We start from the raw sequence: 13,588 nt of genomic DNA on the forward strand, positions 1-13,588 counted from the left end.
TTTTGTCTTAATATTATTTTATTCAGCTAAGCTGCATGAAGGAGCAGCGTCAAGTTCTCATTTATAAATTATTAATCTGCTAATAAGGCAAGCAACAGAAAAGTGGAGGGCATAACCGAGAAAAATTGTGCCATGTTGGTAAAAAAAACGTGATGAGAATAAGCAGAGTTGATTTTGAAGGAAATTAATTCCCTTCATGGAGCAAAGTTTTAACATTCCTTTAAGATCAATACATGAATTTATGTATGAACAGCTCTCTGTTTTGGGGGAATTCAGTGTTTCACATATTTTATTCTTTCCATATTTTATTCTTCTATTGAGAAACCTCAGAGGTTCTTGTTTTTTAGATTTTGTCAATATGTTTTTTAATAATATGAGAAAACCACAATTTTCTGTTTATTAATACAGTTGGCACAAAACAATGTTCAAATTTACTGTTTTTGTTTTTTAATTCACCATACTGTCAACTCTTGATCCTCTGCACGTCTACACCTACAAATGGCCTCTTATTGATTAATCCTTAGTCAGTCAATTATTAATTAACACGTTAATTGACGACTTCTTTCCTTATCACATTCTGATTCCACCTTGTTGGATGTTTCCGTCTCGCCCAGAACCTCCATCTTTCGTGGTGCCACTGCAGCCGATGGAGGCCATGCCTGGCTCCAACGTGACCTTCTCTGGCATGGTGAAGGGCAGCGTGCCCCTCACCCTGAAGTGGTTCAGAGGAACCAAGGAGATACTGCCAGGGAAGGACTGCAGCTTCACCCTGAAGGACAACCAAGTGATTCTGGAGCTTCACAACGTGAACCGATCCCATGCTGGAGAGTACACCTGTCAGATCATCAACGATGCAGGAAAAGAAAGCTGTGCTGTGAATCTCACAATCAAAGGTCAGTTTCACATCTCTACCTCCAGTTACAGTCCTAGAAGCTCCAGTTAGAACCATAATGAAAGCCAACAGTTCTTCTGGAGTGATAATAGTTTTTAGATAATTAAAGGTCTGTAAGGGCTTTGAAAGGAGATATGAAGCTAAATCGGGAGGGATTAGGTCCCAGTAAGTTTGTATCTTAACTGATACAAATGAGGAGTTGTCTAGATGATGGTTCTTTTGCATCCTAATCAGCAGTCGTGGTCTCTGTTAGTTAAACTAACTTTTAACTCAGTGCTTACTTTGAAAATGTTTTGTGCACTTAGCTTCCCCTACATTAACTCTTACAGATAACTTCTAAACTGCTACTTCACCTGGCTGTTTTGTAAACTTTCAGTTAAAGTCCAACATCTGTGTTAAAGTTTTGGTTATCAGATGTCAAGAATTCTCCCAGTAGTTAGACATTTAAACTCATGCTCTTATTTTGAAGTCACCATAGGCAACAGTTCTGTTTCCTTTACTCAGGTTCTCTCTCTCTCTTTTTTTTTTTTAAAGAAACATTTTTAAGCAAGAGGCAAAAACACAACAAAAGAAGGCTGTATACTGACAAATTCAACACTTATATGAAAAAACAAGAAGGATTGTTATTTAAACAAGTACATTTAATAAACTAACATATATGAATTGTTCTGAAAGCCTTTTTGTTGGAACTCCTTACGTTCTCAACCGTGCAGCTCATCAAATTACATTTTCTGTACCCAGAATGCATCACTGTAGAGCGTAAACAGTTTAAAATCTACAAATTTTTCGGACCGAAGCAAAATAAACGGCACAGTTAGCAAAACTCAACAATTATAAAACTGAAACCATGAGCAAAATGTCTGCGCTAAAGAATCACTTCCTAAAGTGATCGGAGTGTAGTAACAAATTTGGCCCTCCAGAGGATGACAAAACACACTTTAGATGTCAATATGATTGAAATGTGCGCTTTAGCATTAGTGGAGCCAGCTTTTTAGTTTAGTTTATTTTATTAGTCTACAAGTTTATAGAGAAGGTGTTTAAAATGAGCATGCACACAGAGATTATTTGGTTTCCTCTTTAAGTAGAATGTTTTTTTTGTGTCTGTCAGAACCGGCATCTTTCTCTAAGAAGCTGAAGAACGTGTCAGTCGAGAAGGGCAAACCTCTAACGCTCGAGTGTTCGTACACCGGAACTCCAAAGATCACAGTGAGCTGGTTCAAAGACGACCAGCAGATCTTTGCTTCCTACAAATACAACATCACCACAACGGAAAGCTCCTGCATCCTGGAGTGTCTCAGCACAGACGACAAGGAGGCTGCAGGGACGTACAGCTGCCAGGTGTCCAACGAGGCAGGAAAGGACACAAGTGAAGCTGTTGTGTCCATTTTGGGTTAGTCTTGCTTCAAATCTGACTGATTTTCTTCTGCCGAAGAATCCCAGAGGTTCTCACTCCCATGTTTCATTGTGTCAACAGAGCCTCCATACTTTGTTGAATCTCTGGAGCCCATGGAGGTGACTGCTGGTGATGCTGTGTGTCTGAAGTGCCAGGTGGCAGGTACACCTGAGATCAAGGTGTCCTGGTTCAAGGCTGATGGTAAAGTGCGGTCCAGTTCCAGCTGTAAGTTGGAGTACTCAAAGGGCGTCGCCAGTCTGAAGCTCAGCAAAGCCACCAAAGCTGACATCGGGGAGTACACCTGCAAGGCGGAGAACAAGATCGGCTCTGCCTCCTCCACCTGCAGACTCAATGTTCTCGGTAAGGAGGTTTTCACACCTGATAGTCCCATAGACTGCTGGAACATGTCTTATATTTTCAACTGCTTTCGTGGCTCTTTTTCACACTGCACTGCGTCAAATGAACCAAACTAACTGAAAAACCTGTTCCCCTCCTTGCCTGTGGTGGCACTGCACCAAGAACCACAGAAAGAAATTACACAAAAGCCTCTGACTCTCACTGAGCGCAAGTTCCTTCTTCATAAAATGTAAAAAAGATTGCTGTAGCATCAGATTTTTGTGGTTGTAGGATTTCTCTTTTATCGTTGTCATTTCTCCTGTTAGCAATAAACTCGCATTTCTTTTGGTTTTATTTACTCAGAATACTCTGTACTATAGTTTGCTTCCTGCTTTTGTAGTGTTGTAAACGGACCAGAGTTCACTTTTTTAATCCAGATCAGAGTGCGACCAGGCTTTCACGCCTCCCCAAACGAAACGGACTCTAGGCAAACAAACTGGAGTTTGAGTAAAGCGGACTAAACAGCCTGGTGTGAATTCACCCTAAGACAACACAGAATTGAATTTAGAGAAATCCTGACATCTACTGTTCCTCTGTTTTCTCCAGAGGCCAAAACGCCTCCTTCCTTCCCCAAAAAGATCACCAGCCTGCAGGAGACAGAGGGTCAGGCGGTGCGTTTTGAGTGCCGTGTCGCCGGCTCATCACCCATTGAGGTGTCATGGCTGAAAGACGGCGAGCCGCTGACGCAGGGAGGCGAGTTCTCTATGCTGTATGACGACAATACGGCTGTGCTGCAGATCAGCCGTGGCGAAATGAGGCACTCTGGGGAGTACACATGCGTGGCGACCAACAGTGTTGGCTCAACTTCCTGCAGAGCCAAACTCACCATGCAAGGTCTGTTATAGTCCCACTGTAGGATGTTTGCAAAGGAAGCAGAGGATTCTGGGTCTTAGTTTAACTCTGCTTTTAATGACAAATGGTTTCAAGTGTCATTAGAGACAGTTGAGTTCATGAACTTGGATCAAGCAGGAGTCTTGTTTGTTACAAGATATTTGGACACTACTAATGTTAAGACTTTGTGTGCAGTGGAGAGTAAGGGCTTTAGAAAACGTTCTGTCCTGTAGTATTGTGTCGAAAGAGTTGGAGTTCACCTAAAGATTTCTTGTTTTATCTTCTCGCTGCTCCTTCACGGGTCTGCAGAACCCAGATACGCTCCGGTCTTTGACAGAAAGTTGTCACCGCGGGAGGTGACGGTGGGTGACAGCATCGAAATGGAGTGTCACATGACTGGGTCTGCCCCCATCAAAGTCACATGGTCCAAAGACCATAAAGATATCCGCTCTGGTGGGAACTATAAGATCAGCTGTGTGGAAAATACCGCCCACCTGACCATACTGAAGGCGGATAAAGGTGACACAGGGAAATACTTCTGCCATGCCTCCAATGACATGGGGAAGGACTCTTGTTCCACTGACATCTCTGTCAAAGGTATTCTGGTCTTCTCACCCAAAACCCTCAAACCCCTCTGAGGGAAAGTCTTAGGTGAGTACCCACTTCTTCTCTTCACCGTTTCTTTTCCCTCTTGGTTTCAGAGCGTAAAAATCCACCGATGTTCACCAAAAAGCCCTCGGAGCACATCGAAGACACGGAGGGCAAACTGGTAAAAATTGAGGGCCGAGTCTCCGGCTCTCAGCCCGTTTCGGTCAGCTGGTTCAAAGACGGCAAGGAAATCCACAGCTCTGACAAATACGATATCAGCTTTAAGAGCAATGTGGCGGTGCTGTGCATCAAGAGTAGCCAGGTGACCGACAGCGGCAGATACTCCTGCCAGGCCTCCAACGAAGCTGGAAGAGCATCCTGCGACGTCACTGTGGGCATCCTGGGTGGGTTTGGTGTTCAAAGTTCACTCATCGGCTGATGTGTCAAACATTTTAAGAGGAAAATTATTTTATATAATACAAAGAAAAACAACCTCCTGGCTGTAAAAGAAGTTAAATTCCTCTTAGAAGTAATAGTTCAGATACACTTTAAGGGGAACCTATTATGCGAAATGTACATTTTGCATGTCTTTGTACTTCCATTTGGCTCTCCACTGCTTCTACAAACAACTCAATTGCTTAAAAAAATCTACACAGGTATTTTATGGCAATAAGCTAATGTTTTTTGGTGTCTTGAAAATTAGCTGTTTCAAAACCTTTCTGTTACCTAGCAACCCCAGCAGAGTTCCGCCAGTCACCTAGCAACCCAAGTGAAACTCCGGCATGTTTGGTCAGCTGGTTTTACTGCTGTCTGTGGTGTACATGCGCGGGAAAAGACAAGTGTTATTTTGATTTAAAGTGACAGGAGACCCTAAAACAGCTAAATTGTCATTATCTAGGAATAACTTTCCCCATAGACATATGATAACATGTTGATGGAAGCATAATAGCTCCCCTTCTGTTTCCTTCACTTTTACTAGGTTAAAATTATTATTATTATTTTATTTGTTCCTGTTGGTTATTTGGTTTGTTCCTGTCTCTGTTTTTGCCTGTTACAGTCTCTGTTCCAGTCTGTTATTTCAAGCAGCTAAAGGATCACAAAAATCACAAATCTTTTGGTATTCATTCTTTTTTCAGTGTGACAAACTAACAGCCTCTGCCCACAGGCCCACTCTGACTTTTTAATACCTTTTCAGAAACGTGTCTTTTGTAAAAATGGGCTGTACAGAATGGAATGGATCGCCCATTGGTACCATTGGTGCAGAAGTTTTGTTTCTAAATTAAACTAAACCCTGTGTCTGCATCTGAGTTCAAACCATTTCATCTCATCTGCAGAAGCCAAGAAGCCTCCAGTGTTTGATGTCCCACTCAAACCAGTGACTGTGGATGAAGGCGACAAGCTGAGCCTCAGGTGTCACGTCTGCGGGTCCGCTCCTCTGAAGGTCCAGTGGATGAAGGACAGGAAGGAGCTTTCATCAGCCGGCAGCATCAGGCTGGGCTTCTCTGATGGTACAGCCAGTCTGGAGATCAGCTCAGCCTCCAAACACGATGCTGGCGATTACCTCTGCAAGGCTACAAATGAAGCCGGCGCTGAGTTCTGCAAGGCCAAAGTCACAGTGAAAGGTAAAACCTGAAGGACCTCCTGATCATCTCAGCCAGCATCTAAACCTTCACTGCAAAAACACAAAATTTTACCAAGTTTTTTTGTCTAGTTTCTAGTCGTATTACACCTCAAATAAGAGAAAACTAACTGAAAAGTAACTTTGAAGCAAGATTTAGTTGCTTGTCAATAATGCTTGTTCCTTTTGCATTTCACTTATAACAAAGGGTTTCTAAGTGAAATAACATACATTTCATGTGTACATGAATGTTATGTCATATGTTATTAGAAATTTCTTGTGGCAGATTTTTTTCATTGATACTAGGTAAGGTGCAACAAAAAGTATTCATCCAGGGATTTGATTTTAATTTAATTTATTAGTAATAGGAACCAAAACACAGTCTTGAGCATAACCATTTAATAAGTGTCTAAATAAAGTAAAAGTGAATCACCTCCTGATCTTGTAGCTAAAACGACAAAAAAAAAATCCAGAAAAAGATTTTTAAAAATTAGCATATGGTTTGCTGTTTTTTTTTATCTGGCAGACCTGCAGGATACTTTTTCTTTTTACATTTACAATAATTTACTCATTTATTTGTCTGCAGAAATCTGACAGTTTACTACTTATTTAGCAAGTAAAAATAAAAAAAACATGTTTCCTTGTGTTGTTGTCTTACAGAGAAACCAGGAGCAGCTAAACCCGAGACTCCAGCAGCAGCTCCAACCAAAAAACTGGATAATCTATTCTTCATCGAGGAACCCAAAACTGCGCACGTTACAGAGAGTAAGACCTTCAAAGTGGAGAGAAGAAATCTTTAGAAAATGTTTATTTCCTGTCCTAACCTCCACCTCTCTTTCTACAGAGGGAACTGCCACCTTCATCGCTAAAGTTGGAGGAGAACCCATCCCAAGTGTGAAGTGGATGAAGGGAAAATGGAGGCAACTCACCCACGGCGGCCGCATCTCAATCGTGCAGAAGGGCCAGGAGTCCAAGTTGGAGATTCGAGAGGTGACCAAGTCGGACTCGGGTCAGTACCGATGCGTTGCCTCCAACAAGCACGGCGAGATCGAGTGCAACGCCGACATGCATGTTGACGGAAAGAAAGAGGCGCCGCAACTAGAAGGAGACCTCCGAGCCAAACTGAAGAAGTGAGTTCATTCAAGAACTTTCTCAGCTGAAATCTGGGAAAACAAACTCCTAACATCTGATCTGTGTCCCTTCAGGACGCCATCGAAGCAGAAGAGTCCTCAGGAGGAAAAGGACATCGACATTGTCGAGCTGCTGAGAAACGTCGACCCCAAAGAGTACGAGAAATACGCCCGTATGTACGGCATCACCGACTACAGAGGTCTGCTGCAGGCCATCGAGCAGCTCAAGAAAGAGAGGGGCGAAGAAAGTGGAAGACCGGTGAGGCTCCCACAGTCTGCTGCTCGTCTCTCACTGCAAAAACACAAACTCTTACCAAGTATTTTAGTTTTCTTTCTAGAGCAAATACCTTATTACACTTAAAATAAAACTAAACTAACTCATAAGTAACTTTTCAGCCAGTTAAAGGACCTTGTTTTAAGTCAATAATTTCTTAATATTTATTAAAAGTATTAGTTCCACTGGCAGAATATTTCACTTATAAATATTAGAAAACTGTCTTGCTAAACAAAAGAATCTACCAGTAAAACTAGTACTTTTTAATAAATATTAAGGAATCATGTACTTAAAACAAGCACTTATATATTATTGAAAAGTCACCTGTAAGATAGGTTTATTTTCAAGTGTACGAAGATATTTGCAAGAGAAATCAGACGTAAAAGACTTGGTAAGAAAAAGTGCTTTTGCCATCCAGGCTTTCTTATTTGAGGACGTTGCTGATTAATGTCGTTGTTATTGACAGGAAGTGGAACGTGGAGACAGAGAGTCAGATGAGGACATGGCTCGGTTGGTGGCCGACCTGCAGAAGAGGATGGAGAGGACAGAGGTCAGGACACACCGTTATACACTTCCACATTAAAAAAATGTTGAGGAAATAATAAAGTGTTGCTTCGAAATTGTTGCAGTTTCTGTCACCATCATGACCGATAATTGTCTTGTGTCGTCTGCAGCCTGTCACTGTAGTGAAGGACATCTCCAACCAGTCCGTCTTCACCAACGAAGAGGCGGTGTTTGAATGCGAGATCAAGATCAACTACCCAGAGATCACGCTGTCATGGTACAAGGGCACGCAGAAGCTTGACACAGACGACAAATACAACATCAGCATCAGCGGCGACCGCCACCTGCTCAAGATCAAAAGGTGCCAGCCGTCCGACCAGGGCAACTACCGGGTGGTGTGTGGGCCGCACATCTCCAGCGCCAAGCTCACCGTCACAGGTCAGTACCGACACAACAAGGCGTAGGCCGATATGAAACTATAGCAGTATGATAACATGACACGGCGTTATGATTACAGCTCCATAATGTGTTATTTTGCATTTTCTTTATCATGCTTTAATGGGAATAGGTGATTTTCTTCTTAAATGTTTAATGAATTGTGGATTGATCTTCGCAATGTTGCTGCCAGAACTAAAGCTGTTCGAAAAGAACAATTAGGGCAGACATGTTACTTTGACTAGAAATTTAAATTAGCCATAGTCTCTATTGTCGTTGTCAACTTTAATTCTCTTTGGAAGATCTAACGACAGAGTATTAGGGCTGTGCTAAAAAATTTTTAAATAATGAAGAAGAATGTAGTCATAATAATACAACTACTTTCACAGTCTGGCTATTCTCAAAATATAAAAAAAAATATTCTTGTATTATTATAAATAATAATACGAGTATAAAGTTGTATACTCGTATTTTATACGACTATACTACTTCAGTTTCCAGTTGTGTAGTCTGGAAACTGACTATACGACGTTTATTCTTTTATTATTTCAACTTTATTCATTATTTTTTTAATGCCACTCAAGATATTGCCAGTTTTCTCATATTATTATGACTTTATTTTTCTATGGCTATTCTCAAAATATCAACTTCATTCTTTAAATATTGTTACTTTAAACTGATTATACTCATATTATTTTGACTTAATTAACGTACAACATTATTCTTGCAATGTGACTTCATTCTTGAAATATTATGAGTTTATTCTTATATTCTGGCTTTATTCTGATAATGTTTTTTTTATATATATGGTCCAAATACTCCGTTGTACTTATACTGCAGGAACAGTATGACAGAATATTTTAGTGGTTTTGAAACCATGACTTTTTCATATTTCGGTGTATCTTGAAACCGCTCCCTGCCTGGACACACCCCTGCATCTCAAACTGAGTTTCCAGTCTGAGCAGAAGCTGAATTTTCTTCTCTCTGTGTTTCAGAGGTGGAGGTGGAGAAGCACCTGCAGGACACGTCGGGTAAGGAAGGCCAGGCGTGCACTCTGTCTTGTCAGTTGTCTGTTCCTAACGTCGAGGCTCAGTGGTTTAAAAACGGAAAGCAGTTAGAGATGAAGGGAAGGTATTCGTCCGAGGTGAAACACAAAGTTCAGAAGCTTCTGATCAAAGACCTGAAGTCTGAAGACCGGGGCAGATACTCCTGCAGATACCAGCACCTGGAATCCTCGGCGGACCTCAAGGTGGAAGGTTTGTACCTGGAAACCTTCCTGTGGACGTGATGGATGCTCTGCCCGATTACTAACCTCTTTCAGTTCATCCGACTCTAAGGGTGAATTCACACCAGTCCAGATTTATTCAAAGAAACCTCGGTCTCAGTTTTAAATTAAATGCACTTTATTTTTAGCAAATAACAGGACATAGAAAGGTTTTCAACACTATAAGTAACACCAGATTACAATAAAAATAATATAAAATTACCAAATGTTGTAAAATACGAAGTAAAGTAAAATAAATGTATAAATAAGCAAAATAAAATAATTTGTATATTTTAGTTTTAAATGGGTAAAAATACATTCAAATACATATATTAAAGGCTTTGTTACAACATAAAAGATTAATAAAAGTAAATAGGTCACCTTGAAGAAGGAAGTAGTGCTCAGCTTCTTCGTTGGAGGTTTTTGTTTTGTTTCCTTCAGTGGTTCTTGGTGCAGCGCCACCACAGACGGCTGGTGGAATGGGTTTCTTTAGGTTTCTTTTATTGGTTGGGATCGTTTGAGACCATGCAGCGTGAAAACAAACTGCTCCAGCTAAAAATATAACAAATGTTGCACTTTTGGTGCCCAATTGAACCAAGTCTACTGGACTATCAGGTGTGAAAACACCCTAAAACTAATGTCAGCTATTTGGCTTTTGCCTTCTTTTTTCATTTTGTTTTTGGATTTATTCCATCTTAATATCCTCCATGATCGTCTTGCACCGTCATCCTCAACAACAACCAGTCATCATAACGTTTCATCAACATCCGTCTGGTGGTCGCCTCTAACCGTGTGGCTGTTGTGTTGGTGAAAAACTGCCACCCAGTTACTGTCACATTCACCCATTCACGTCTTTATCTGTTTTAGCCGAACAAATTCATTTCACCAAGCGCATCCACAACGTGGAAGTCAACGAGCGCCAGTCGGCCACCTTCGAGTGCGAGGTGTCCTTCGACAACGCAATCGTTTCTTGGTACAAAGACACGTGGGAACTGAAAGAATGCACTAAGTACAACTTCAGAAGCGAGGGCAGGAGACATTTCATGGTCATTCGAAATGTGACCATCGAAGACGAAGGTGTGTAGAGCCCAACGGGGCTCCAGAGGCCGCCTGCAGATTTTTCTCCTCTTGCTGTTCTTTGTGACCTGAGTGTCTTCATCACTAATCCCATGTAGGCGTGTACTCAGTGATTGTGAGATTGGAGCCCAGAGGAGAGGCTAAGAGCACAGCTGAGCTTTATTTGTCTGGCAAAGGTACAGTTATTAGTCAGGCCCCAACTTTTCTGCTTCTGATCAGTTTTGGACGATCTCAGACTTTAACACAAACCGCACTCTTTTTTTTTTTTGTCTTTTTTTTTTTTTCACAGAAATCGAATTAGCGATGGTACCGACAGGTGAGTGATTTATTATTCAGAAAATTACGTCTGCTAAATTTTATGTAGAAGGGACACTTTTGGAAACTCTTGTTGTCCACTCAGATGTGGAGTCACATTTGCAGAAAAACTGTATTTAAGTAAGAGTAGCACTTTTTCAACAAATTGTTACTCAAGTAAAAGTAAAAAGAAAAACCCAAGAAATTACTCAAGAGTAAAAATGTATTTTGTAAAAAGGCTCGAGTACTGAGTAACTGTAATATAAATACATTTAATATTTAAGATGACATAAACAGATGGACCAAATTAAAGTTGTGTGGAGTTTCTGGTATTTTATAGAACAAAATTAAAATAATTAATATAATTAACAAAATTAGGCATAAATAAAAACATTTCCAAATCAATTTATTTTATTATGAAACTTTTGAAACTGTAGGTGTTTGTCTGGTAAATTTTTGGTTAAAACGCTTCATTAAGTGAAGCATCCAGAAATTTTACTCAAGGAAGAGTAGCAACAATTTATAATAAAATTACGTGACTATACAGCCTGAACACACGTAGCTTAGTGTCTTAAAGGGACACGAGCAAAAGTTTAATGGTTTTTCTGCATTATTTTTGCTAAATTAGTCATACATACATCTCCAGGTTTCATTTGGTTAATAGAGATGTTCTATCGCGGCAGATAGATGGATAGCAAGTAGTATAATCATATTTATGCCCTCCAGTTTATTGGGCATGTGCTAAATATCCAGCTGAAACAAGAACAACCAAAAACACAGATATGGCCAAAATAATGTTGATCATTGTCATAACTTTCTGTGTTTGTTAAATTCCTGTTTTCAAATTTAATTAATCCAAAATGTATTTTTAAATTTGGTATAAAATGTTTCAGAAGGTAAAAAAGAAGCTCACGATAGTTGAGATTTAAAGCAGGAAAGCTGTTTGGTGTGAACCGTTCTCCGTATTGTGTAGATTTCCCAGACTCTTCAGTTCAGAGGCCTGAAGTGCCTTCATCAGAAGAAATTCAAGGTAAGATTCACAGACTGCTGCAGGGACTAAAATAAAACCTGAAACGGTTCTTCGTGGTTACTAACAGACCCGAAATGTGTTTTTCTTCAAGAATCAGCTGAGTTCTATCAGTATGAAGAAAAGATCGAACAGAGAGGTACTTACCCAGAAATCTTCCTTATCATGAGGATAATTTGTTCACATTTGACTAATCAGATTAACTCAAACCTTATTAACAACAAACTAAGCATATTTTTATTCAATAATTGGGGGCTTAAATGTTTTGTTTTTCTTTACAAGAATCAGCTGAATATTCGTATCAGTATGAAGAGGAGGTGCAGCAGAAAGGTACCATGTTCCTCCCTCCTCATCCTCTTCATCAGCTTCTAACCATCTAACCAGCACCGTCCTTTATATTTTCATCCTGTTAGGATTAAAAATAACAACATTTAAATGTAGCTAGTAAAATCTGTTCTTATTTAGTGAAGTCTCTGGAGTCATCAGGTAGATTTGACCCACATCTGCTTCTTTTTTTCCACCCTCTTCTTTTCTCCTTCATCACCGTTTTAATATCCCATCTTGGATAAATTTTGCTGTTGTCCTGATTTTCTTTTTTCATTTTGTGTCTCACGTCTTCCTCTAACACTCCCTTATCTTTGGTGTTGTCACACCTTTAAATTTAACCCGGTATATGTGTGGAAGGATCGTATCCACTTATGCTAACTTCAGATTTCTTCCACTGGTGTAAACTGGTTTGTTCTTCTCCTCTGAGACGTCAGAAAGCTTCGTTATTTAACGTCAAACTGTTTCCAAAATGTCTCATGTTTGTCTTTTGTTACTTCTGTGATTTTGATCGTCTTCAGTCGAGTATCAGAGCAGGACAGAAGAGACTGTAACTCAACAGATTTCAGAGACTAAAGGTATCACCGTTGTGTTTACGTTGCTCTTTTTTTCTCTTTTAATAACCTCTTTTTAACACAAAATCGAATAATATTTTCTACCAAGCAGATTTTTCTTAGAATTTTCTTGATATTTTGTGTTACAGAGTTTTAGGGCTACACAAAGAAAATTAAAAAATCTAATTACAAGAATAAAGTCAAAGTGTGAATAGAGTTGAAATCATATGAAAATACAGTCATAATATTACAAGAATAAAGTCTTAGGATAATAAAGTCATGATATTATGACTTTATTCTAATAATACTGACTCATATGATATGATAAACTATGATAATTTCTCATATTATTACGACTTTATTCTCATACAACTTTCTTTGTGAAATTCTGACTATTCTGATACGAGTTCATTCTCCTAATATTCTCACAATTTTATTACTTTCTTCTCATAATTTTATTTTTCTCTTGGTTCCTTTCTTAGCGTGGCGTAATACTCTGTCAGCTATAAATGTTTTCAGACTCTGATTGATTATAAGTCTTTGTGTTGCTGTGTCTTCTTTCAGCTGCCAGAGTTGCTGTTGAAGAAAAAGTGGAGACCATGAAAGTTGAACTGAGGGAGGAAATCCCAGCTAAAGGTAACACAAAGATTTAAATCCTCTAATTAAGCTTAAGTTTATTCTTTTTTGTATTATTTCTGCAATATTTTTTTCCAATGACACAATAGTCGAGGTGTGTTCATGTAGTGATACAGTTCTGATGAGAAGACTGAAAACTCCTCCCTCTTTGGAGCTCCATGTTAAAGCAGAAACATCATTCAAAGTTTGGACAGTTGACACAAAATTTGATTGAGACAGATTTCAGGGTTTCTGCAGGTTTCACCAACTCAAACTTAAGACTATTTAAGACATTATCAATTAAATCTAAGACCTATATTGTGACAGAAATGTATACAAGAGAATTGGATATTTACATTTATATTTTTTGGG

General features: G+C 39.5%; 1 protein-coding gene across 1 annotated transcript in view; it reads left to right on the forward strand.

Moving 5' to 3' along the window:
• The window catches only part of ttn.2 (titin, tandem duplicate 2), a 218,530-nt gene that overhangs the window by 75,159 nt on the left and 129,783 nt on the right, over window positions 1–13,588 (forward strand). Inside the window, exons 69-89 of the mRNA XM_044131634.1 lie at window positions 615–893; window positions 2,001–2,282; window positions 2,367–2,645; window positions 3,228–3,515; window positions 3,822–4,109; window positions 4,214–4,504; window positions 5,435–5,722; window positions 6,379–6,483; window positions 6,563–6,848; window positions 6,924–7,107; window positions 7,589–7,672; window positions 7,797–8,064; window positions 9,057–9,317; window positions 10,193–10,402; window positions 10,501–10,578; window positions 10,692–10,718; window positions 11,670–11,726; window positions 11,818–11,862; window positions 12,006–12,053; window positions 12,569–12,625; window positions 13,166–13,237. Of these exons, the coding sequence (XP_043987569.1) occupies window positions 615–893; window positions 2,001–2,282; window positions 2,367–2,645; window positions 3,228–3,515; window positions 3,822–4,109; window positions 4,214–4,504; window positions 5,435–5,722; window positions 6,379–6,483; window positions 6,563–6,848; window positions 6,924–7,107; window positions 7,589–7,672; window positions 7,797–8,064; window positions 9,057–9,317; window positions 10,193–10,402; window positions 10,501–10,578; window positions 10,692–10,718; window positions 11,670–11,726; window positions 11,818–11,862; window positions 12,006–12,053; window positions 12,569–12,625; window positions 13,166–13,237 (3,777 nt within the window). The remainder of the gene's footprint in view (window positions 1–614; window positions 894–2,000; window positions 2,283–2,366; window positions 2,646–3,227; window positions 3,516–3,821; window positions 4,110–4,213; window positions 4,505–5,434; window positions 5,723–6,378; window positions 6,484–6,562; window positions 6,849–6,923; window positions 7,108–7,588; window positions 7,673–7,796; window positions 8,065–9,056; window positions 9,318–10,192; window positions 10,403–10,500; window positions 10,579–10,691; window positions 10,719–11,669; window positions 11,727–11,817; window positions 11,863–12,005; window positions 12,054–12,568; window positions 12,626–13,165; window positions 13,238–13,588) is intronic.

The sequence above is a fragment of the Gambusia affinis genome, linkage group LG11, assembly GCF_019740435.1.
Source record: "Gambusia affinis linkage group LG11, SWU_Gaff_1.0, whole genome shotgun sequence".
NCBI lineage: Eukaryota > Metazoa > Chordata > Actinopteri > Cyprinodontiformes > Poeciliidae > Gambusia > Gambusia affinis.